The 26,013-nt window shown below is 34.7% G+C and overlaps 1 protein-coding gene across 2 annotated transcripts in view; it reads right to left on the bottom strand.

The window, feature by feature from the left end:
* TMEM232 (transmembrane protein 232) overlaps window positions 1–26,013 on the bottom strand; it is a 326,537-nt gene that overhangs the window by 284,823 nt on the left and 15,701 nt on the right. For both annotated transcript variants that reach the window (XM_079143528.1, XM_079143529.1), the window contains exons 2-4: window positions 12,602–12,711; window positions 11,395–11,629; window positions 9,952–10,063 (exon numbers count right to left, since the gene is read on the bottom strand). In XM_079143528.1, the coding sequence (XP_078999654.1) occupies window positions 9,952–10,046 (95 nt within the window). In that variant the 5' untranslated portion in view covers window positions 10,047–10,063; window positions 11,395–11,629; window positions 12,602–12,711. The remainder of the gene's footprint in view (window positions 1–9,951; window positions 10,064–11,394; window positions 11,630–12,601; window positions 12,712–26,013) is intronic.

Raw genomic sequence — 26,013 nt, 5'->3', positions numbered from 1 at the left:
ACTACAAATTAGTACAAACACTTTGGAAAGCACTATGGAGATTCCCCAAATGACTAGGAATGGAATTGTCATATAACCCAGCTATCCACTCCTTAGCATTTACCTGAAAGACAAAAATCAGCATACTACAGCAATACGTGCATACCAATGTTTATAGCAGCACAATCCATAATAGATAATTATGGATGGATAAAGAAAATATGATATATTTACATGATGAAGTTCTACACAGCCATAAAGAAGAATGAAATTATGTCATTTGCTGGTAAATGGGAATATCATGCTCAGTGAAATATGCCAAACTCAGAAAGTCAAGAGTTGAATGTTTTCTCTCATATGTAGATGCTAGAGAAAAAAAAGAATAAAAAAAGACCTCATGAAAACAGAGAGGGAGATCAGAGAGAAGTAGGGAACCAAGGGGAAGGGAGGAGGGAAGATAAGGGGGAGAACTGGGAATGAAGTTGACCAGATGATGCCACCTGTGGCTGTATCACAATACATTCCAATTTTTTATATAGTTATAATGAAAACATTAAAAATAAATAAATAGAGGACCAAAAGAGTAGAGGAAAAGGATCAGAGGGCTATGGAGGTAAGGCAAGTAGTTACTATTGGGGATTAAAATGGAGAAAGCTGTTATATGTATTTATGAGTATGTCAGAATGAACTACATTATTATATAAAACTATATAACATTAATGCAGTAAAAATACAAATCAAAAAATAAAGGTAAATATATAAATATATGAATAAAATTTTTAAAAAGCATATGATAAAAACTGACATATAGACCAATGGAATAGAACAGAACACCCAGAAATAATTTCTTCAACTGAGAGTCAACTGATTTCGGACAATTGTGCCAAGAACATACAATGGAGGAAGGGCAGTCTCTTCAAAAAATGGTTCTGGGAAAACAGGATATCCATTCAAAGAAAAATGAAACTAGGCCCCTCTCACTAAATACAAAAATGAAATCAAAAGAGATCAAGACGTAAGTACGACACCTTAAACTTGTAACTACTAGTGGAAAACGTAGGGGAAACACTTCAAGACATCGGTATGGACAAAATTCTGATAAGATCCCAAAAGCCCAGGCAATAAAAACAATATAGACAAATGGACTACATCAAACTAAGAAGCTTCTGCAAAGAAAACAATAAAAAGAATGAAGAAACAATGAGCAGAAAAAGTGAAAATATTTGCAAATTAGTTATTCAATAAGGATTCAATATCCAGAATATGTAAGGAACTCGAACAACTCAGTAGTAACAACAAAGCACAAGTGATACAATTAAAATGGGCAAATGATCTAGGTAGACATTTCTCAAAAGAAGATACACAAGTGACCAACAAATAAATGAGAAAATATTCAGCATCACTAATCATCAAGGAAATGGAAAGTAAAACCACAATGACATATCACCTCTCCCGACTTAGAATGGCTACATCAGAAAGCCAAAAAATAAATGCCAATGAAGAGGTAAAAAGGGGGAACTTATACACTGTTGACAGGAATGTAACCTAGTAGAGCTGTTTGGGAGAACAATATGGAAATTTCTCAAAAAAATGAAAAATAGAACTACGATGGGATTCAGCAATAATACTACTTGGAACAGATCCAAAGGAAATGAGATCAGTTTTATATCCATTGTCCCATATTTATCACAGTACTATTCACAATAACCAAGATGTGAAATCAACCGTGATCTTCACTGGTGGACGAATAGTAAAAGAAAACATGGTATACGCACACATGGAATATTATTTGACCATCAAAAGGAATGGGATCTTGTCATTTGTGACATGGATAGAGTTAGAGGATATTATAATAAGTTAAATAAAAAGTTCTAGTGTAAGGTACAGGTTCTAGTTGTAGCATACTAGGGTGACTGTAGTTTTTGATGATTTCTTATACAGCTCAAGACAACCAGAAGAGAGGAATTCAAGGGTTCTGACATGAAGGAATGCTAACTACCCTGGTGTGAAATGACGTGTTGTATGCATGTATGAAATGATCACACTGCATTCCATACATACAATTATGATGTTTTAATTAAAAATGTTAAATGCATCTGTGTTTTCTTTTGACTATGGGTAAACCTTTCCATGATGACACAAAGAAAGGTTGATGAAGTAGGGACACCCCTTCTTGGGAAAAGGTTCACCAGAAATGTAAAGACAACAATACCTCCAAGGAGGACATGGAGTGGTAGAACTCTGGCAATATTAATTTTCTCCCTATAATAAAGGGTTTCTGCCTGAGAACCCTAGGAAGTGGCTAGTTCAAGTGGAGATGCAGCTATTAGGGAGTGGGATCAACAACTCTGCATGAACGAAGTGGCCGTCAGTAGTGCATGAGAAACTCTTAAATATAGTTTGAATGTGCCAGCCCACACTGCACATGATGACAAAATGCTGGTCCTGCACACTTCTGCTAACACATAACTGATCAGAATTATACCCATGACAACAACTAGCAGCAAGCAACAAATATAGAAATATATTTGAGAAATATAGTCTTTAATGGCAGCCTATCTATCCAACTAGGTCCTATTAATATGGAAGAAGGACAGAGCAATGAGCAACTTCTGCCATGGTGACCATGGTTGATCATAGGTTGAATGAGATAACAACACAAATTGCCACTAATTAAGTACTCACTAGTAATGAATCAGATTATCAATCAAACTATATGGGGATAATTTTCAATAAAATCACTTTTAAGACAAATGCTAAACAATGATGGAAAGACTGACACTTCAGTAGCCAGTCACTTTTTTTGTTATCTGGACAATCTCATCTTTATATGAGGGTAAGGAGGCATAGGATATGCTTATTTCCAAGACTAATGAAAAGTTTAGTGCTTTGATGAATGTACTGAAGGGCAGGGTGGTGAGAAATTGATCACATCAAACTGCATGAGAATATCTCAACACTAAGGAATTAGTACAGTTAGAGGAATAATTGTGGAAACACGTTTCCTGGGACAGTGGAGGACTAAAAACTTAATAAACAGAATTCCTGAGCACTGATTTTTTCCCCTAGATTAAACTGTGGAATCACTGATATTCTGTTGGATTTAGGAATAAAAGCCTGATGTCTGAAAACATTTTCCAAAATAAAAGCATGCTGAACTTTATAAGGTCTTCATAACAAATGCCTATATTAGACATAAATATTGTGCAGACTCTCAGATTCCCTTGAGGCTTTCCTGATCTTTATTGCCTAAACACTGAGCTGTCCCTTCCCTTCTTACTTAATTTCAATTATTTTACCTTCATAGTATTGACCTTGTAAACTCCAAATAGAGTATTATCACCTTAATTATCCCATATTCTGCCTTCTAGAGTCTTGAGCCAAAACTCTTAGAAGTACTGAATCCCAGGTATAAAGGACTCTGGTTTCCAAGATTTTGCAAGCCCACACCCACTGTGCACACATAATCTCAAGAGTAACTGCTAATATTTCATTTGGGGCCATACATCCTAAAGGAGGTTACAACACAGTATTTTGAAAGTGGTCATGTTCTGTATGGTCATTCAGCTCCTAAAGTATTCTATTTGTGACTAAGTCACCTGTGACCAACCCTGAATGCTATGAGTATAGATGTCTCAGGATAAAACAAACTGATCTAACTGCAAGGTTTTAATCATTAAAATTTCACTTAAAGGCTTATAATAATTCAGATAAAGACAAAGACCATATTTCAGAAAAAACAAATGACCAGAATTTGAGTGTAGAAAATTTCTTCTTGCTGTTAGCAGCACACACATGGAGTCCACCTTAAATTTTTATGTATTTTAAATACATAAAATATTTATGTATTATAAATATATATATGTCAAAACCAACAATATAACATATATATTATATAGATATATGCCTCCATAATGTTCAAAAGTATTTAGATCATCTATTTGTAAAACAACATTTTACTACATATAGAAGTGTGAAAGTGTTAATAGGAAGAATTTCAGGCTTATTAAGATTTCAGGACACTTTAAGACTAGCCTCTTAAATATAAAAAATATTCAAGAAGGTTCTGTGAAAAAAGATATAAAATCATCTAATTGCTTGACTAAATTTTCTTAACATTTTGTGTTTAAGATTTTCATCCAATGTAAATGTGTTCATTTGACATAAGTCTTTAGAAGCATCTTGTCTTTTCTGATGTAGCAAAAAGAAAACAAACTATATACAATAAAATCATTTTAGTTACAAAAAAAGTCAGAAAATAAAATGTTAAGGTCTAAACCAGTAATCCAATGCAAATATTCACAATTTTCCCTTTAGTCCAGAAATGTGCAGATTTCAAATGTGTCATCCGAAGGATTGGTATGGAGCTCCATATGTGTCTCTAATAGAACCCACACTAAGCCTACAAAAACTCATTTTCCCCTAAGGAAGAATAAGTTAAAGACATTGAATATGAAGCTTATAAAAATATTCATGGTACAGATAAGAAAAGATCAAAGGTAACATTCCTAATGCAAGGTAGGACCCTGCTACACATCAGACATCTGTTTTCCTTTAATATAGGGGGTGACAAAGAAAAGAGCAAGTATATTTTCTAGGTGACTGTGTGATAGGAAGAAAGTAGGATTTTCAAAGTGTGGGAAGCTTATTTTAAAATCTCTCCCTATTGTTTGGTGTTATGGTTTGGATTGAGGTGTCCCCCATAAGCTCACATATGAAACAATGCAGGAAGGTTCAGAGGAGAAATGATTGGGTTGTAAGAGCCTTAACCCAATCGGTGAATTAATCCCTGATGGGATTAATTGAAGTGGTAGGGTGTGGCTTTGGGGTATATATTTTGTATCTGAAGAGTGGAGTCTTTCTCTGCTTCCTGATGATGCCCGCCACTTCTCTCTTCCATGCTCTTCCGCCATGATGTGCCGCCTCACCTCAAACTCCAAGGACTAGAACCCACCTTCTATAGACTAAGACCTCTGAAACTGTGAGTCCTTTAATGAACCCTTCCTCCTCTATAATTGTGCTGGTCAGATCACTTAGTCACAGCAGTGAAAAAGGTGACTAAAATATTTGGCTAAATAACAAAGGTAAGAACTATCAGAACTGAACGCTCGCATCTCCTCAACTCCAGGACTACCTTGGTGTTCAGCAGAGAAAGAGAAAGGAAAAGAAATCTACTGCTGAGAAGATTGGTCCTACTACAGATGTGCCCCCAGAAAAGACACAGACTTTTGATCAAGAAAACTCAGCAATGAATTTAGCTTCAGTAATCCCAGATTGGCAGCATTAACAGGTGCCTGATAAAGAAGTAAATGCCAAGGTTCTCTGAAGGAGGACTCATTTCTCCTAGCCCTCAAAATCATACAGAAATCTTTTTCTCCAAGGGCAGGACAGAAATGACAAGCTACAAGGGAAAAAAATGACATAAATGAGAATGACTAGAAACAAATTAAGACTGTAATCACTTGATTTCAGCACACACTATAAAATCTGCCATGCTTATCTCAAACATATTTAAAGGTATTTACAGGTAATCAAAAATCTTGTCTACATAGCAAATCAGAAGAAAGTTAAATAAATTACTAGAATGTAAGATATGACTCTTATTATTAAAGGGGTAACTTTGGCAACAGGAGAATTCCTTACTGAAAGCAAGCTCAAACTAAATTATTTAAAATACAGTGACTTATGATTTGGATCTGGAATGTCCCCCAAGGTCTCATGTGCTACAGGCTTAGTCTCCACTGAAGCAATAACCATGTATGGGGCTCCTGGGAAGTAATTAGATCATTAGTGCTCTGACATCATCAATGGATTAATACATATATGAATTAATAATTTGATGGCATTGCTGTTAAGTGGTAAAAATGTAGGAGATAGGCCTGCTTAGAGAAAGTAGGACACTGGGGATGTGCTCCAGAAGGATATATTCTGATTATCTTTCTGTCCATCTATCTATCTATCTCTCCCCTTCCTGGATGCTATGAGATAAACAGTTTTCTCTTACACCTTGCCCCAGGTCCAGCACAATGGGGCCAGCCAACTATGAACTGTGAACTGAAATATATGTTTCATGCTCTAAGTGGTTTTTCTCAGATATTTTGTCACAGCAATGAAAAGCTAACACACAGTAGAAAGAGGGAGAATCTTTGAAAAGTGGAAGGGAAAAAGAGTAAAGTTGTAAGACACAAAATGATCTTATATACATTTAATCAATAAGAGAAAAAAAGAAGAAAAGGTGGTCAAGGCAATGCCTGAAAAAATAATAACTGATAATTTTGCAGGAATGATAAAAGAAAGTCATCAGATTCAAAAAGGCCAGGAACTAGAAAAAATGTAAATTTTTAGGAAATTATATTCTCACATATTACATATACATGTTACTTGTTTATTTTCATGTTTCTTGCAGGGTACTGGGGATTGAGCTCAGGGGCACTCAATGATTGAGTCACATCCCCAGCCCTATTTTGTATTTGATTTAGAAACAGGATCTTACTGGATTACTTAGTGCCTTGCTTTTGCTGCGAATGGCTTTGAACTTAGGATCCTCCTGCCTCAGCTTCCTGAGCTGCAAGGATCACAGGTGTGCACCACTATTCTCACATATTACAGAAAACAGAAGATAGTAAACACTTCTAAATCCTCCCAGAAGAATAAAACAGAGATTAGATTAAACTTCAAGTGGTATTAAAATTTACCTAACTTCTCAACAACAATAATAGAACCTGAACAATAGTGGAATGCCACTGAGGAGACACAGGTGAGGAAAGAATGTAAATGACAGAGACCCAGTGATAACTCCAAACATGTTCAGAACTAAGGGGAAAATAATGATATTTTGATACAAACAGAAACAGAGAATTTCATGTACAACAAAATCTCAGTAAGGGAAACTTAAAAAGCTATACCTCAGGTAAATGAAAAACAATTCCAGACACAAGTTGAAAGAAGCAAGAAGGAAACAGGGAAAGTACTAAATAAGAAATAAAATAGAAAGTAAAACTTATTCCAAATAGCAATTAAGTCTAAAAATCACAAGATGGAATTAAAATACTAGATAAAATTTGAATTAAAAAAACATGAAATGTTTATAGAGTATTACATTAAAGTCAAAATTCAGACAAACGTGTTTAGAATAAATAAGAAAAATTAACAATATTTCTGTGTAAAAAATCAAGTTATAAAAGTCAATGATGTTTCTTCTAGTTGTGAATGGAAAACAGATTTCTTAAAAAAAAAGTATATAATTTATAAGTGCATCAAAATAGTAAACGTGTAGGCAATAAATCTACTAAAAGAAGGACAATATCCCTGTGAACAAAATGAAGATTGTATTTGGAAAATTTTATAAATAATTGTATGGATAACCATACACTGTTCATGGATTAGAATCTTGATTTTGATGATGCAAGCTCTCCCCAAATTGATCTATAGATTCAGAAACACCCAATACAAAATCCTAGCAACTTAAAAAAAAATGTGACAACTGATTCCAAAATTAATATATACTATACCACTGAAGAACACATTCAATAAATTATTACATTGACTTTTAAATGTTATTATTAAACAATACTAAGCAAGGTGGTGTGGTATTGATGTGAAAATAGACAAATGGGCTGGTGAAACAAAATGGAAAGTAGAAAAGCATAAATTACATGTAGACACTTGATATAGGACAATTGCAACAGGGAAAGAGTGGGGAAAGAAAATTATTTTCAATATATGGTGTTAATAAACTGAGAGTGTATATTTAAAAAGGAAATTGGACCTGAACTTAGTATAATTCACAAAATTTCACATGCACTACAGATATAAAACACACTAAGATTTTCAGAAAATAATGCACGACCATATCTATATGATCTGGGGTGAAAAGAGTTCTTAACCACAATACAAATGACTAATAAATTTTTGAGATATTTGACTTCATAAAAACTAATAATTTAGTACATATTTAATATTAAATAAATATTCACTATATGAACATATCCTAAAGAAGTACTACTCACTAAATATGAATATGTATCCCATAACTCAGCAATTTCACTCCTAGGTATGTATGTACCTTAGGATATATGCCAGGATATCAATTTTAAGACTGTTTATAGAAATGTTAATAATAACTGCAAACTCGAAACAATTGAAATGGTCAACAAAAGTAGCATGAATGGATAATTTGTAGCATGTTAATAAAATGTCCAACAAAATGAACAAATTAACAATAAAATATAACTACACTCAAAAGAGTGAATGAATCTTAAAAACAATGACTAATCAATTTTTAAGGCTTATATATAATTAAAGACACCATAAAAACAAAGTTAAGACAGGCCACACACTGAGAAAATTTGTAATAAATATGTAAGAATACCAACATATCAATATGAAAACACAAAGGAAGATGGATAAATATGTGAAGAAATAATTCACAAAGGTTTAATAGTAGTAAACATAAATAGATGCTCAGACTCAGTAGCCATTAGAGATTAAAAAATCATTTATCAGGCAAATCCCACTTTTGACAATATCAGGTGTTGGTGAACATAGGAAGGAGTGATACATTCATGGGCTGATGAAGAAAATGGAAGTAGATTCAGATACTTTGGAAAGTAATGGGAAGCAACTTTATCTGTTGAAATATTCTTTATTAAAGAAAAATATTTGAGATAAACATAATAAGTGTCTACCCAGGAGGCTATAACAAAGCAGCACAAATAGGGTGTTTAAAACATTTCATTTCTCACAGTTCTGGAAGATGGGAAATCCAAGATCTAGTAATTACTTCATCACTATGAAAAGAATTTCTGTTCTAATTTTCCTTTTGTGTTATAAATATTTACACTATTAAGATATACTTTTCAAATTTGAGAACCTATTCCACAACTATTTGGCATAATATCTATTAATATCTAGTTTGTATTTACTGCCACAAGAGATTAACCTACCAAATAGTCTGTTATTGGTGAATTGTGGTATCTTTAATATTCATTTGATATGATTACTTTATCATTGTGTAAAGAACTTCTAAATTTTCTACTTCCTCTTTTAAACATTTACAACATGTTCCACTATTTGGATAAACTTCATTTATATGGCCATACCATATTAAGAATTTGGATCATTTGCAATTTCTAAATGTAATTGATATTACTCTGAAGAATTTTATACAAATTATTTTTCCTCGGTTGACCTTTTTCCTATTAGTAAAAGAACAGCCTAAATTTTATTTAGGTCCTGTTGCCTTTTGTTTCTTGTGTCCTTCACCAGTTAGATGCACCAACTATTTTTTCTTGTTTCTTTAGTACAACACTAAATAAAAATAAAATTCATAATAAAATTCAAAATGAATAGTTTTGCTATAATTTATATGAACATTTCATTATGAATTTTATTTTCATCACAATAGGGTTCTAGGTGAATAACATCTCCATCTCCTGTCTCCCCCTTTTTTAGTAGATTACAAAGGTGTTAGGAGAATGATACAAAACACAACTAGAGAAAATGCACTCTCTGTGATCATAAAGTTTTCATGAAAGTTCTTGTAAGTTGCACTTGCACATATTTTATCCAAAAGAAAATAATCTGAAATAACACATTCTATTGTGACTAAACTTAAAATAGCAAAGGACTAGGAAATGACTAAAATGTTTCACAATACAGCAGTCTTTGAATACTTTATTTTATGTATTTTGTGGATTACTGTGGCAAATTAAATAAACAACATTTTAAAATTTTAAATTAAATAAGGATAGAACATGTCTATGTCAAAAAAGTGTACAATTCACAATATCCAAAGGAATATGGTATTACAATAAATGAAGCTCTATTTTAAAAATAGTAAACTTAACATCTTTACTCTTGGTTAGAGAATTATGTTTTTATTTTTATTTTTCACAATCTGTGAACTTTTAAAATTCTCTATTATGCCTATGGATCTCCTACTTTAATAATACATTTTTTTTTCTAACATACCTTGAGAAATCACTTTTTCTTCTTAAACTTTGAATATAAAAATTAAATAGTTCTTCATAATACAATGGTGTTTCTCTCAAATTATTAGCAGACATAGTTGCAAATCAGAAACCTAAAAATATAAAATTTATGTTAATATACAAATTTACTCATAATACTAAATAACATATGTCATGCTAATTCAAGATCTGTAGAAAAGGGTACCAAAAGGAAAACCAGGCTTAAAAACAGCTTACTAGGGAATGATCTATATTTAAATTTAAATTCATACCTGGAAATATAACTTACCTTTGCTTTCAAAAATCCATGTTTCCTGTTGTGTTACTATTATAAGCATATCCATTCATATAGTATTTAGTCTTTATTGTAAGTTAGCACTTTTGTTAGCAAAACCTAGAATGAGACTTTTAATTTTTATTTTTAGTTGTCAATGGACCTTTATTTATTTATTTATATGTGGTGCTGAGAATCAAACCCAGTGCCTCATACATGCCAAGCATGTGCTCTACTACTGAGCCACAACCCCAGCCCCAAACCATAGAATGAACAGCATAACACAGTAGCTATGAAGATAGGCCATACTTAACTGCTCTGTGCCTCAGTTCCTCCCCTGTAAAATGGAGGTAATACTTCTCCTATGAGAAATAAATAGCTTGCTTATAGCAATACCAATTGCTTAGAGCAGTCTGGCATATAAAAATCTTTATAGAACTGCTTGTAATCATTATTAGATTACTATATTTTCTGTTTTTAAGCTACATTGTTAATTTCATTTTATGTCTCTTGTCTTTTGCTATTTAGATTGTGTTTCTCAGCTTGCCATCACACCCAGGTTTCTTTGTTCTTTTGAAGAACATATGAGCATATTTTATGAGTGTATAACTAGATCAAGAACACACTCTGTGTTTAGTAGAATAATTAATCAATTAAATTAATAAAATCAGTATATTTATATTAAATCATCTTACATTTCATTTTTAAAATAACTAACTTTAAAAACAGACTATTTATATCAGTCAAGATTTTGGAAGGAAACATAAGGTAAAATGGGGTAAATGAGGGCAGGGATTCTTTCCAAAGAGGTGGACAGAGTTATAAAACAAGACAGTGGGGTTCTCAGGAGTGAGCAAGAAGGGGGCATTCTGTCACCACTCTTCGGACTTAAGGGGAAGAGGGACACACAAGAGTGGTGCTTAATAAAAAGCTCTATTCTTTGGTCAAAGATGCAACCTTTCTGCTTCTAAGCTGGAGCCTGAAGAACGGGAGCTTTGCTTTCAGTTTCCTCCCACACTCCAGATCTATGATCTGCCTGTGTTTCCCGTTAGCTAAACCAAACTAGAAACAGAAGGCACAGGACCAAGCAGAGAAAGGTGGAAAGCAGATTCAAACAGCAATGGGAAAATATCCAGAACAAAATGGATCATAAAAGCAAAACATCCTTACCTATTGCTACTGGTGATTAGCAAGGTCTACTGCTAATAATCCACATCCATCAGAATGTAAAGAAAACACATTTTAAGTCAGCAGCTGTGCTGAGCTATGTACAGAGAGGCCATTTGGAGTGGGCCTAAGTTTGGTGTAAAATAGAACTTGTTCCCAAGCAGAATTAATTTTTCAGAGGCATACTTTCTTTCATAGCTAACATCACACTGGACAGTTCCACCTTAACAGGAAATAACTGCAAATTCATATCAACAAATGCAGGAAAAGGTACATTTAAGTACAGACCACTTTAAGAACAATACTCAAGAAATACAAATATGCAAAGGAGCTAATCTGATAAATCTAGTAATCAATGTTGCAAATCTAACAAATATTTATCATGAATCATAAAACTCTGAAGATAAAGTGTTTAAGTAAACTAGGTAAATTTAACATCTTCAAAAAAAGTAGAAAAGAAACCTGAAGGTTCTAAGAGCAAGTCCACCATTCATAACATGTTTCACATTTTCAGAATATAGTTTAGAAATACAAATATGAATAGATGTACTCATAAATGTATTAATTTGAAATAATTAATGCCACAAGGAGGAAAGGAAAACGTACAGGATGAAAAAATAATAATTGAAGGCAAAATGATCTTGGTATGCATTATGTTAGAGCTTTAAGCTGTTTGCTGAGATATTTCACAGGATTGAATATGATTTCTCGTGGTCTTAAGCTTTCATGAAGTAAGAAACTAATTATTTTAGCTCTTTGAGTCTACTGTCCAAAGATTCTTCACATCTGCTGGTAATGGAGGTAGATATTTGCATGTTCTTCTCAACATGTGAACCTGCAGCACCTGTTGAACAGACTTGCCCAACTTGGATGGGGGAGAGAATGTCAAATTGCTGTAAACACTTGTGAATACTGAATCTCCAAATGAAGTTTACCTTGTTAATATATTGGGAACAATGTACAACTGACACTGCTCTGTGAACCACCACTTGAATAGTGTTGTGACATACAAAAATACCATTTATGTTCCTTTAATATAGTTCATGGATTAGGATAGATTTTGACTAAGTAGTAGAAACAGTAACCAAAGAATCTCAAATTTCCCAAAGAATAAAATGAAGGTCTTCAAAAATTGTTTCCTATACAATGTTGGAATTAAACATTCCATAGGGTAAATAAACAAGGAAAACAGTGTTTTAAATGCTCCTACCTCTCAAAAAACATTGAAGTAAAGGGTCTGATATGTTTGCAACTTTCAGAAAAATTTTTTGCTCTTTTCAAAGAATATTCTTCATCAGATTTGCAGTCCAAAACTTGAACCTATCAGTAAAGGAATTATTATTATTATTATTACTATTATTACATGTAATAATAGGGCCTCATTGTGAAATATTTTGAAATTACCTTTCCAACGCCAACACAAAGTATGTAAATATCCTGGGAAATGCACATATTGCTAACATTTGGCAATTTCTTTACTCTATGTGCAACTTAAACATACTAGTAATAAAAAGAATTATTGTATCAACACATTGCTTATAAGCACAATGAGCTCTAAATGGTGTAAGACTGGGAAAGAGTACATTATTTTGCAAATTATTAAAATTACGTTTTTTGTAGGACAGCTTCAATTCTGCCAACCATATGGATGAGCTTAGAAGTATGGCCCTTACCAGCCATCCCAGGTAAGAGCCAGTCTAGTTGGCACCTTTTCCTTGGTTTTGTTGTTGTTTATGTTTTTATTTTTTGAGGTGTAATAGACAAAAACTGCATACATTTATCTTACATAATGTGATGTTTTGTTACATGTACACACTATGAAGTGGTTACCATGATCAAGTTAACTAAAATACTCTTCACCTCACCTAGATCTTTTTTGTTTGTATGATAAGGATATGTTAAGATTCACTCTCTTAGTAATTTTAAAGTACACATTATTTTTAAAAAATTCTTTAGTTGTAGATGGACACAATACATTTATTTCATTTATTTATTTTTTATTGGTGCTGAGGATTGAACCCAGGGCCTCACATGTGCTAGGCAAGTGCTCAACCACAGAGCTATAACTCCAGTTCCCAAATACACATTATTTTTAACTATGGTCACCATACTGAACAATATCTGAGCACTTACCCATCTTATCTAGCTAAAAGTCTGTACCTTTGTATAAGAGCTTCTCATTTCTACTCCCTTACCACAGCCCCTGATAACCCCCATTCTACTCCCTGCTCCTTTAAGTTTGACTGTTTTAGATTCTACACATAAATGAGATGAGGCAGTTTTTGTCTTTCTGTGTCTGGTTTCTTTCACTTAATATCATGCGTGGTTTAAAAACATGCCTTACAAATTCATCCATTCTGTCACAAATGAAAGAAATTTCCTCTCATTTTACAGTTTAATAATAATCCATTATGTACATATGCAATATTTTCTTTATTCACCTATCCATTGATGGACAGTCAGGTTAATTCCATAACCTTGGAAGCAAGACATGGAATAATGCTGAAATGAATTTGAGAGTGCAAATCAGTATTGACATACTGATTTCATTTCCTTTGGATATACACCTAGGGGTGGGATTGCTCCATCATATGGTACTTCTAATTTTAATATTTTTAAAGGAACTTCCATACTCTTTTTCATACTGGCTGTACTAACTTACATTATCACCAGGGAAAGAAGAAAGAGTCATCTGAGGAATTTTTCAAATCAATACACTTCATCTGGTTTTCCTTAAAAAAATTTCCTTATCCTCACCAAAACTTTTATTAAAGTTTAAATTTTTTGAACAAGAGATTGAACCCAAGAGCACTTAACTATTGAGCCACATCCCCAACCCTTTTCGTTTATTTTCTTTATTTTTGAGACAGGGTCTTGCTAAGTTGCTTAGGACCTTGCTGAGACTGGCATTGAACTTGCAATCCTCCTGCCTCAGCCTCCCAAGTCACTAGAATTACAGGCACACCCACTGAGCCCATCAAACCAAATTAATTTTTAACTGATACATAAAAACATAAAAATTGTACACATTAGGGTACACTTTGATATTTCATTTCATATATACATTGTATAATCAAACTAAACATTTCTGTGTTCTTAAACATTTATGATTTCTTTATGGAAAAAACGTTCAAAATTCTTTTTTCTAGCTTTTTGAGATACATGGCACTCAACTGCCATATACAGTCACTTACTTACGATACCACCCCAGAACTCCTAACTGCAATGTAGCATCTAATGACCAACTTCTACCATCCTCAGCCTCCTCCTACCCTCCTCAATCTCTGGTCATCATCGTTCTCCTCTCATCTTCTACAAGATCAGTTCTTTGAGATTCCACTTTTGAGTAAGATTATGCAGGACTTGTCTTTCTGTTCCTGGTTTATTTTGATATGACCTCCAGCTCCACCCATATTGTTGCAAATGACAAAATTTTATCCTTTCTGAAGAGTATCCCACTGCACATATGTACCATGTAGAAACATCTCTGTTAAAACAAACTGCACTGACATTAACACATTTCTCACGTTCGGAGCAGGGGTTTCCGAAGGTCACAGGAGTTAGCGATTGTGCATCTTATCAAAGCTCCCTTTCAGAGGATTCATCACTTATGAATAGAAATGCATTAGTTTATGAGTGTTGATTTTATTTACTGATACTTTGCTGAATTTATTTATGAGTTCTAGAAGTTTTCTTGTGGAATTTTTTGGCTCCTCTAACTATAGAATCATGTCATCAGCAAATAATGATAGTATGAGTTCTTCTTTTCCTATTTGTACTCCTTTAATTTCTTTGGTCTATCTAATTGCTCTGGCTAGAGTTTCAAAGACCTTGTTGAATAGAAGTGATGAAAGAGGGCATCCCTCCTTGTTCCAGTTTTTAGGGGGAATGATTTCAGTTTTTTGTTTTTTTTTTTTTTTTTTCCATTTAGAATGATGCTGACCTTGGACTTAGCATAGATAACCTTTACAATGTTGAGGAATGTTCCTACTATCCCTATTGTTTCTAGTGTTTTGAGCATGAAGGGGAGCTGTATTTAATCAAATGCTTTTTAGCATCAATTGAAATAATCATGATTCTTAACTTTAAGTCTGTTAATGTGGTGAATTACATTTATTGATTTCCAGATGTTGAAACAACCTTGCATCCCTGGAGTAAAACTCACTTGATCATGGTGCACTATCTTTTTAATATGGTTTTGTATGTGATTTGCTAAAATTTTTTAAAGAATTTTTGCATCAGTGTTCATAAGGGATATTAGTCTGAAATTTTCTTTCCTCAGTGTGTCTTTGTCTGGTTTTGGTATCAGGGTGACATTAGCTTCATAGAATGAGTTTGGAAGAATCCCTTCCTCTTCTATTTCATGGAATACTTTGAGGAGTATTGGAATGAGCTCTTCTTTGAAGGTCTTGTAGAACTTGGCTGAGAATCTATCTGGTCCTGGACTTTTCTTGGTTGGTAGGCTTTTGATGACTTCTTCTATTTCATTGCTTGAAATTGATCTATTTAAACTGTGTATTTCCTCCTGATTCAGTTTGGGTGGATCATATATCTCTATAAGAGACCCAGAATAGCTAAAGCAATCCTTAGCAGGAAGATTGAAGCAGGGGGTATCACAATACCAGACCTTCAACTATACTACAGAACAATAGTAACAAAAACAGTATGGTATTGGCACCAAAATAGACAAGTAGATCAATGGTACAGAATAGAGGAAACAGACACAAATCCACCTAAATACAGTTACCTCATACTAGACAAAGGAGCCAAAAATGTACAATGGAGAAATGATAGCCTCTTCAACAAATGGTGCTGGGGAAACCGGAAATTCATATGCAGCAAAATGAAACTAAAACTCCCATCTCTCATCCTGCACAAAACTCAATTCGAAATGGATCAAGGATCTGGGAATTAGACCAGAGACCCTGCACCAAATAGAAGAAAAAGTAGGCCCAAATCTTCATCATATCAACTTAGGACCAGACTTCCTTAACATGGCTCCCAAAGCACAAGAATAAAAGCAAGAATCAATAAATGGGATGGATTCAAAATAATAAACTTCTTCTCAGCAAAGGAAACAATCTGTTATGTGAAGAGAGAGCCTACAGAGTGGGAGAAAATCTTTAACACATGTACTTCAGATAGAGCACTTACCTTCAGAATTTATAAAGAACTCAAAAACCTTAACACCAAAAATACAAATAACCCAATCAATAAATGAGCTGAGGAACTGAGCAAATACTCCATAGAAGAAGATATACAGGTGATCAACAAATATATGAAAAAATATTCATCAGCTCTAGTAATTAGACAAATGCAAATCAAAATTACCCTAAGATTTCATCTCACTCCAATTAGAATGGCTATTATCAGAATACAAGCAACAGGGGGCTGAGTTGTGTCTCGGTGGTAGAGTGCTTGCCTAGCACATGTGAGGCACTTGGTTTGAACCTCAGCACCAAATAAATAAATAAAAGTTATAAAAATAAAGCATACAAGCAACAATAGGTGTTGGCGGGGATGTGAGGAAAAAGGTACATTCATACATTGCTGGTGGGATTGCCAGTTGGTTCAGTCACTCTGGAAAACAGTTTCCTCAAAAAACTTGGAAGAGACCCACCATTTTACCCAGCTGTTCCACTCCTTGGCCTATACCCAAAGAACTTAAAACCAGCATACTACAGTGACATAGCCACGTCAATGATTATGGAAACTCAATTCAAAATAACTAATTGTGGAACCAACCTAGATGCCCTTCAATAGATGAACAGATAAAGAAAATGTGGCATATATACACAAGAGAATATTACTCAGTCATAAGAATAGAATTATGACATTCACAGGTAAATGGATGGAGTTGGAAATATCATGCTAAGTGAAATAAGCCAATCACCAAAATCCAAAGGCTGAATGTTTTCTCTGATAAGTGAATGCTGATATATAACTGGGGGCAGGGGAAGGGAAGAATGGAGGAATTTTGGATTTTGCAGAGGGAAATGAGGGGAGGGAGGGGGCAAAGGAAAGGAAAGATGGAGAAAGGAGATAAATGTCATTACCCTATGTACATGTATGATTACACAAATGGTGTAACTCTACATCATGTACAACCAGAGAAACGAAAAGTTGTACTCCATTTGTGTACAATGAATCAAAATGAATTCTTCTGTCTTGTATAACTAAATAGAACTAAAAAGCACATTCTTTGTGAGTATCTGTATCCCTGGTAAAGTATCTGGCCTGCGTGTAGGATGTTCTCAATAAAAATCTGTGTTGAACTTAAAATATATATATATATATATATATATATATATATATATATATATATTCTAACCAAAAGAATCAGCATACTTACAAACTGCTTTTAGAATTGTTAATACAGGGTAGAAAATGGAATGTACTAGGAAATGAGATTAATCAAATTATGTCATGGAATAGTGAGTTCCACTATTCTGTATAATTATAATGCACCAATAATAAATAAACAAATAAAATTGCCACTATGATTAGTTTTGTCATTATCTCTTTTTGTTTCACTCATTCTTTCTCCCAAGAATACCTATCTAAGGTTTTTAGTAATTTGACTATTTTTGTGTCTTTTTTAGAATTCCAACAATTTTATCAGACCTTAAATAAAAAGAAAGAAAATTCTGACCATCAATGGTTACTGAATGGGGAAGTATGAGAAAGTAAATTTATGGAGAAAGCTTACCTATTAACATAGCTGCAAAATTCAATTCAGTTTCCACTCTTGACTCTAAAAATCTTGCCCACTAGAAACAGGAATTTCCTTATATTAATTGAAGATATGCAGGTAAAACTAAAACAAGCAAAATAACTAATGATAAAGTTTTAGGAGCTTTATCATAAAAACAGAGACAAGGCAAGAATATCATATTATTATTATTATTTAAAATGTTATGATATCTTAGCCTACAAAAACAGATTAGAGAAAAATACAAAAGGAATAAATATGAAAGAAGGGATAGCATGTTTATATGAAAGATCTCTACACAGAAATCTCTCAGAAGAATGTGCACACAAAAAAAATAGATTAATCCAATTAAAGAAAGATTTCTGGATGAACAATTAATATAGAAAAATTTGTTATATGGGTTCCAGTGCCAGTGAAGATGGCTAATTAGCATAGACTTTTGGCTTCTGTCTCTAAAATCAACTCTGTGAGACTAGAAATAAACGTGAAATCCATGAAATTGTAGAGGAAAACAAACAAGCTAAGTCCCATCAGAAATGAAAATCTGACTTGAACTGGTGTGTACATAATTGAAGAAAAGAAAATTAGCCAGCGTGACTACAAGAAAATAAGTTAGTAAAACATTATATTTTCTTAACTATTGATAGGTCAAATTGGAAACAAAAAAAATTAAGAAAAAGCAATCATGAAAGGAATAGAAGATGAAGATTTGAACACTATAATTAACATATTTGACCAACTGAACATACAGAGAATTATGTATTCATACATTAGAGAACATAAATTCTTCCCAAGTGCACAAGTATAACTTCTAAACTTTGACCACACTCTACCCTAGAAAGGATGCCTTAACAAATTGAAAAGACTAGGTCGTCTACCTGACATTAGCTCCTGACAAAACATAATTAAGTTAGAAATGTATAACACAAAGATAAAACCCTACATATACTGTGAAATAAAAATTCTTGTTCTAAGTCTTCTGTCAATCAAAAAGGAAACGCCAATGCAACATCAAAAATACTTATAAGTAAATTATAACAACAATAATACATTTAAAAATTTATTAGGTACAAAATGGCACATCGAAGGAAATATCAGAAAACATTCACCTAACAACAAAGACAAGGAAAAAAATCAATTAGGTAACAGAAAAAAGCAAGAAAATAACAGCAAAATATATCCCCAAAATGTAGACATATAGAGAATTTATTAAGATCAACTGTAAGTGATAAACAGAAAAATCTGAGAAATCAACAAAGCCAATATGTTCAAAATAAACAGTCTTTAGGAAAATTTAAATTAAAAAAAATGAAATTCTATATCACTTACTAGAATGGTATTTTTTTTTAAATCTAACAATACCAGGCTTTGTTAGGTGTGGGATATATTGCTGTGGGATTAAAAATAAGCTATACCCATTTTCCACAAACAGGACATCTATTTGTGCCTTTAAAAGTTAATCATATGCCCCCCCATGACTCAGAAATTTCATTTCAAAAGAAATTAAAGCATTGTCACGAAAAAAAAAAAAAACTTCTATAATAACGCTTATAGCAGAGTTAGTCATAATAATCCTAAACTGGAAAAAACCTAAACATTCATCAGTAGGAGAATGAATGAACATTGGTGAGGTATGTGTGTATAATAGGATTCTTCTCAGTAATAATAAAAAGCAAATGCTGCTACATGTGACAACATGCATAAATCTAAAAAGTATTTTTTTAATTTATTTTTATTGTAAACAAATGGGATACATGTTGTTTCTGTTTATACATGGAGTAACAGCATACCATTTGCATATTCATACATTTACATAGAGTAATGATGTTTGATTCATTCCGTTATTTTTTCCTTGCCCCCACCCCTCCCACCTCTCTTTGCCCTCTATATAGTCCCTCCTTCCTCCTTTCTTGCCGCCCTCCCACACCCCATTATGTGTCATCATTCGCTTATCACTGAGATCATTTGTCTTTTGGATTTTTGAGATTGGCTTATCTCACTTAACATGATATTCTCCAATTTCATCCATTTGCCTGCAAATGCCATAATTTTATTATTCTTTATAGCTGAGTAATATTCCATTGTATATATATATATACCACAGTTTCTTTACAATTCATCAATTCAAGGGCATCTAGTTTGGTTCCACAGTCTGGCTATTGTGAATTGAGCAGCTATGAACATTGGTGTGGCTGTATCTCTGTAGTATGCTGATTTTAAGTCCTTTGGGTATAGGCCAAGGAGTGGGATAGCTGGGTCAAATGGTAGTTCCATTCCAAGTTTTCTAAGGAATCTCCATTCTGCTTTCCAGAGTGACTGCACTAATTTGCAGTCCCACCAGCAATGTATGAGTGTACCTTTTTCCCCACATCCTCTCCAACACCTATTGTTGCTTGTGTTCTTGATAATCGCCATTCTAATTGGGGTGAGATGGAATCTTAGGGTAGTTTTGATTTGCATTTCTCTTATTACTAGAGATGTTGAACATTTTTTCATATATCTGTTGATTGCTTGTACATCTTCTTCTGTGAAGTGTCTGTTCATCCTTAGCCCATTTGTTGTTGGGTTATTTGTATTCTTGGTGTAGAGTTTTTTGAGTTCTTTATAGATTCTGGAGTGCTCTATCTGAAGTATGAGTGGCAAAGATATTCTCCCACTCTGTCGGCTCTCTCTTCACATTGCTGAGTTTCCTTTGCTGATAGAAAGCTATTTAGTTTGAATCTATCCCAGTTGTTGATTCTTGCTTTTATTTCTTGTGCTATGGGAGTCCTGTTAAGGAAGTCTGATCCTAAGCCAACAAGGTGAAGATTTGGACCTACTTTTTCTTCTATAAGATGCAGGGTCTCTGGTCTGCTTTCAAGGTTCTTGATCTATTTTGAGTTGATTTTTGTGCAGGGTGAGAGATAGGGGTTTAGTTTCTTTCTGTTGTATATCGATTTCCAGTTTTCCCAGCACCATTTGTTGAAGAGGCTATCTTTTCTCCATTGCATATTTTTGGCCCCTTTGTCTAGTATGAGAAAATTGTATTTATTTGGGTTTGTGTCTGTGTCCTCTATTCTGTACCATTGATCTTCCTGTCTATTTTGGTGCCAATACCATGCCATTTTTGTTACTATTGCTTTGTAGTGTAGTTGAAGTTCTGGTATTGTGATACCCCCTGTTTCATTCTTCCTGCTAAGGATTGCTTTAGCTATTCTGGGTTTCTTATTCTTCCAGATGAATTTCATGATTGCTTGCTCTATTTCTGTAAGGTACGTCATTGGGATTTTAATTGGAATTGCATTGAATCTGTATAGCACTTTTGGTAGTATGGCCATTTTGACAATATTAACTCTGCCTATCCAAGAACATGGGAGATCTTTCCATCTTCTAAGGTCTTCCTTAATTTGTTTCTTCAATGTTTTTAGTTTTCATTGGAGAGATCTTTTACCTTTTTGGTTAGATTGATTCCCAAGTATTTTACTTTTTTGAGGCTATTGCAAATGGAGTTGTTTTCCTCATTTCCCTTTCAACTGTTTCGTCGCTTGCATATAAAAATGCTTTAGATTTATGCGTATTGATTTTATAGCCTGCTATTTTGCTGAATTCATTGATGAGGTCTAGAAGTTTTCTGGAGGAGGTTTTTGGATCCTCTAAATATAGAATCATGTCATCTGCAAATAGTGACAGCTTAAGTTCCTCTTTTCCTATTCGTATCCCTTTAATTTCTTTGGTCTGCCTAATTGCTCTGGCTAGAGTTTCGAGGACAATGTTGAATAGAAATGGTGAAAGAGGACATCCCTGTCTTGTTCCTGTTTTTAAAGGGAATGCTTTCAGTTTTTCTCCATTAAGAATGATGCTGGCCATGGGCTTAGCATAAATAGCCTTTACAATGTTCAGGTATGTTCCTACTATCCCTATTTTTTCTAGTGTTTTGAGCATGAAGGGGTGTTGTATTTTCTTGAATGCTCTATATGTCTATTAAGTCTTGGTTATTGATTGTGTTATTGAGTTCTATGGTTTCTTTGGTAGGATTTTGTTTGGAAGATCTATCTAGTGGTGACAGCGGTGCGTTAAAGTCACCCATAATTATTGTGTTGTGGTCTATGTGATTCCTGAAATTGAGAAGGATTTGTTTCATGTACAGGGATGCAACATCCCTGTACATCAAAAACAAAAAATATTGTTTGGGGCATAAATATTTACTATTGTTATATCTTCCTGATTTATGGTTCCCTTAAGCAGTATGAAATGTCCTTCTTTATCCCTTCTGACTAACTTTGGCTTGAAGTCCACTTTATCTGATATAAGGATGGAAACCCCCGCTTTTTTACTGGGTCCATGTGCATGGTAGGTTTTTTCCCATCCTTTCACCTTTAGTCTGTGGATGTCTTTTTCTATGAGATGAGTCTCTTGCAGGCAGCATATTGTTAGGTCTTTCTTTTTAATCCATTCTGCCAGTCTATGTCTTTTGATTGATGAGTTTAGGCCATTAACATTCAGGGTTATTATTGAGATATGATTTGTATTCCCAGTCATTTGGCTTATTTTTGGTTTTTAAGTCGGCTTGGTTTCTCCTTTGAGTGGTTTTTCTCTAAGGTAGTTCCTCCATTTGCTGACCTACATTGTTGTTTTTCATTTCCTCCTCATGGAATATTTTGTTGAGAACATTCTGTAGTGCAGTCTTTCTATTTGTAAATTCTTTTAACTTTTGTTTATCATGGAAGGATTTTATTTCATCTTCAAATCTGAAGGTTAGTTTTGTTGGGTATAGGATTCTTGGTTGGCAACCATGTTCTTTCAGAGCTTGAAATATGTTGGTCCAGGCCCTTCTAGCTTTTAGAGTCTGAGTTGAGAAGTCGGCTGCTATCTGTATTGGTCTCCCCCTATATGTAATCTGATGCTTTTCTCTCGTGGCCTTCAAAATCCTATCTGTATTTTGAATGTTAGGCATTTTCATTATAATGTGCCTTGGTGTGGATCTGTTGTGATTCTGAGCATTTGGTGTTCTGTAAGCCTCTTTTATTTGATTTTCCATTTCATTCTCCAGGTTTGGGAAATTTTCTGATATTATTTCATTGAATAGGTTGTTCATTCTTTGGTTTGTATCTCCGTGCCTTCCTCAATCCCAATAATTCTTAAATTTGGTCTTTTCATGATGTCCCATAGTTCTTGGAGATTCTGTTCATGATTTCTTACCATCTTCTCTGTTTGTGTCACCTTATTTTCAAGATTAAATATTTTGTCCTCATTGTCTGAGGTTCTGTCTTCCAAGTGGTCTAGTCTTTTGGTGATGCTTTCCATTAAGTTTTTTATTTGGTTTATTGTCTCCTGCATTTCAAGGATTTCTGTTTGGTTTTTTTTTTTTTTTTTTTTTTTTTTTTTTTTTTTTTTTTTTGAGAATCTCTATCTCTTTGTTGAAATGATCTTTTCCTCCTGCAGGTGCTCTTTCAGCTTATTGGTATTATCATTCATTGCCTGCATTTGCTCTCTTATTTCATCCTTTGCTTCGCGAATCATCTTAATCATGTATAATCTGAAGTCCTTTTCTGACATTTCTTCTAACATGCTGTCATTGGATTCTATTAATATAGAATCTAGATTTGTTTGGATCATTTTCTTCCCCGTTTTTTCATGTTGTTCATATATCTTCCACTCTAGCGCTGTAGATCTGGGGTATTGCAGATTTCCCCTTATAGGCTTATAGTGGCCCTAGGTTTCCAAACCCTTTCTTTAAGGGGAGATCAATATTAGCATTGCCCAAGTCAGACACTATGCAATCCTAGACCAAATAGCCCCTATGGGGACAATAACAAAATTGCCATAATAAACAAAATGAGTTCAAATGTTATCTTCGGTAAAACAAACAGGTTTGCAATCAGGACTGCAGTTTCTAATGGAGGACAAAGAGGATGCAGAGGGATGTAGAATGTGGCTGTTAATGGGATAAGAAAAGAATGTACAGAAGTTCTAGAAAATAGAAAGGGTGAGAGTGTAATCAAAAGAAATTGGATGTTAGCATGCAAAAAGGGAGAAAGAGACTCTGAGGGAACAGGTAAACAAAAGGAAAAGAGAGCAAGAAAAGTAAAGAAATGAAAACCTAATTTTTTTTAAAAAGGAGAAAAAAGAAAATCTACTGTATAATAGTCATATACTAATGAAACCTCCTAGTGTTCAGTAGCCTGATATATGAGAGGTACCTGACAATGAGCTTCAAGCCTCCAGCAGGCATCACAGGATGGGATTTGCCCCACCCAAAGATCGGAGCTCTGGCTTCCAGAATTACCCAAGATGGCCACTCTGGCTTCAAAGTGTGTTGGCAAATGAGGAGCTGCAGCTCAGGGGTGTACGTGGTCAGCTGGAGGTCCTGGAGATGGGATGAGGTTGGTCTGGCAGGGGTCCTGGAGGTCCAGTGTGTTTGGTGTGGTTGTGGGATCCTGGAGGCCAGGTGCAATCATTCGGTCTGGGGTCCCGGTGATAGGGTGCAGTCAGTTGGTCTGGGGGTCCTGGCAGCAGGGTGCAGTCAGTCGATGTGAGGGCCCAAGGCAGGGAGTGATCGGTTGGGCTGAGTTATCCTGCAGATGGGGCTCAGTCAGTCTGGCCAGGGGTCCTACGGGGCCTGGCTCTTGTCTCAAAATGGCAGCAGCTACATGTAATCAAACCTGCAGGTACTGTAACAGTGAATTTCCAGGCAACAGCAGGCAGCAGGTGCTCCACTGGCGGTGGGTGATCAGTTTGCTGACTGTTGTCAGACGATCGGGTGGTAAACCTTGTGCGTTGGTATGGATAGTTGTAAGGCAGGGCGATGGACAGGTGGGAGGCAGGCAAATGGCGGATGATAGATGCCTGACAGTGAGCAATCTGCACTCAGAAAAGGCAACAATATTCTGGCAGACTGCAGGTCATCACAGCAGACAAATGGAGTAAACACCAGGGGATCGATAAGCAGTAAAAACTGCCTCAACAAAAACAGATATCCTCTGCTTGAAACCCGAGTTACGGAGCGACAAGGAAGGCAGCCTCCCTGTAGTCCGCCATCTTGGATCTCCCCTAAAAAGTATTATGTTGAGTGAAAGAAACCAAAGACAAAAGACCCTCTGTTTTGGTTTGGATGTGTGGTGTCCCCCAAAAGCTCATGTGTGACACAATGCAAGAAGGTTCAGAGGAGAAATGATTGGGTTTTAGCCTTAACCTAATCATGAATTAATTCCTGATGGGATTAACTGAGTGGTAACTGGAGGCAGGTGAGGTGCAGATGGAGGAAGTGGATAATTGGTGGCATGACGTTGAGGTATATATTTGTATCTGAGCGGGTGGACTCTCTCTCTCCCTCCCTCTCTGCTTTCTGATCATCATGTGAGCTGCTTTCCTCTGCCACACTCTTCTGCCATGATGTTCTGCCTCACCTAGAGCCCAGAAGAATGGAGTTATGGACTAAGACCTCTGAGAGTATGAGCGCTCAAATAAAATGTTCCTCCTCTACAGTTGTTCTAGTTAGGTCCTTTTAGTCATAGCAGCGAGAAAAGCTCACTAAAATACCTTCCAACTCCATATATATGAGGTTCAAGAAAAGGCAAAACTATTGCACAGTGATGGTAGGGAGGAAGATGAGTTGTGGGGCTGGAGTGGGGATTGTAAGGAAGGGGGATGAAGAAAATGATTTATACCAGGGCTAGTATCATGAGTATGTATTTATCAAAACTCATTTCACAGATTACATTTTTTAAAGATGGCCATAATATTGTCTATGGTGTATGCTGTTCTGCAATGTGACCTTGCCAATCCCTCACATAATAGATGGAATGTAATTCCATTCACCATGAATCTGGACTTATGACTTAATGACTTGCTTACTAACAGCCTATGGCAGAAGTGACAGTATAGGACTTAAGAAACTAGACCATTAAAAAGACTTGAAGTTTCCACCTGGG

Source organism: Sciurus vulgaris (genome assembly GCF_902686455.1).
Source record: "Sciurus vulgaris genome assembly, chromosome: 6".
Taxonomy (NCBI): domain Eukaryota; kingdom Metazoa; phylum Chordata; class Mammalia; order Rodentia; family Sciuridae; genus Sciurus; species Sciurus vulgaris.
The sequence above is the reverse complement of the archived record's forward strand: the minus strand, read 5'-3'. Positions and strand labels throughout refer to the sequence as shown.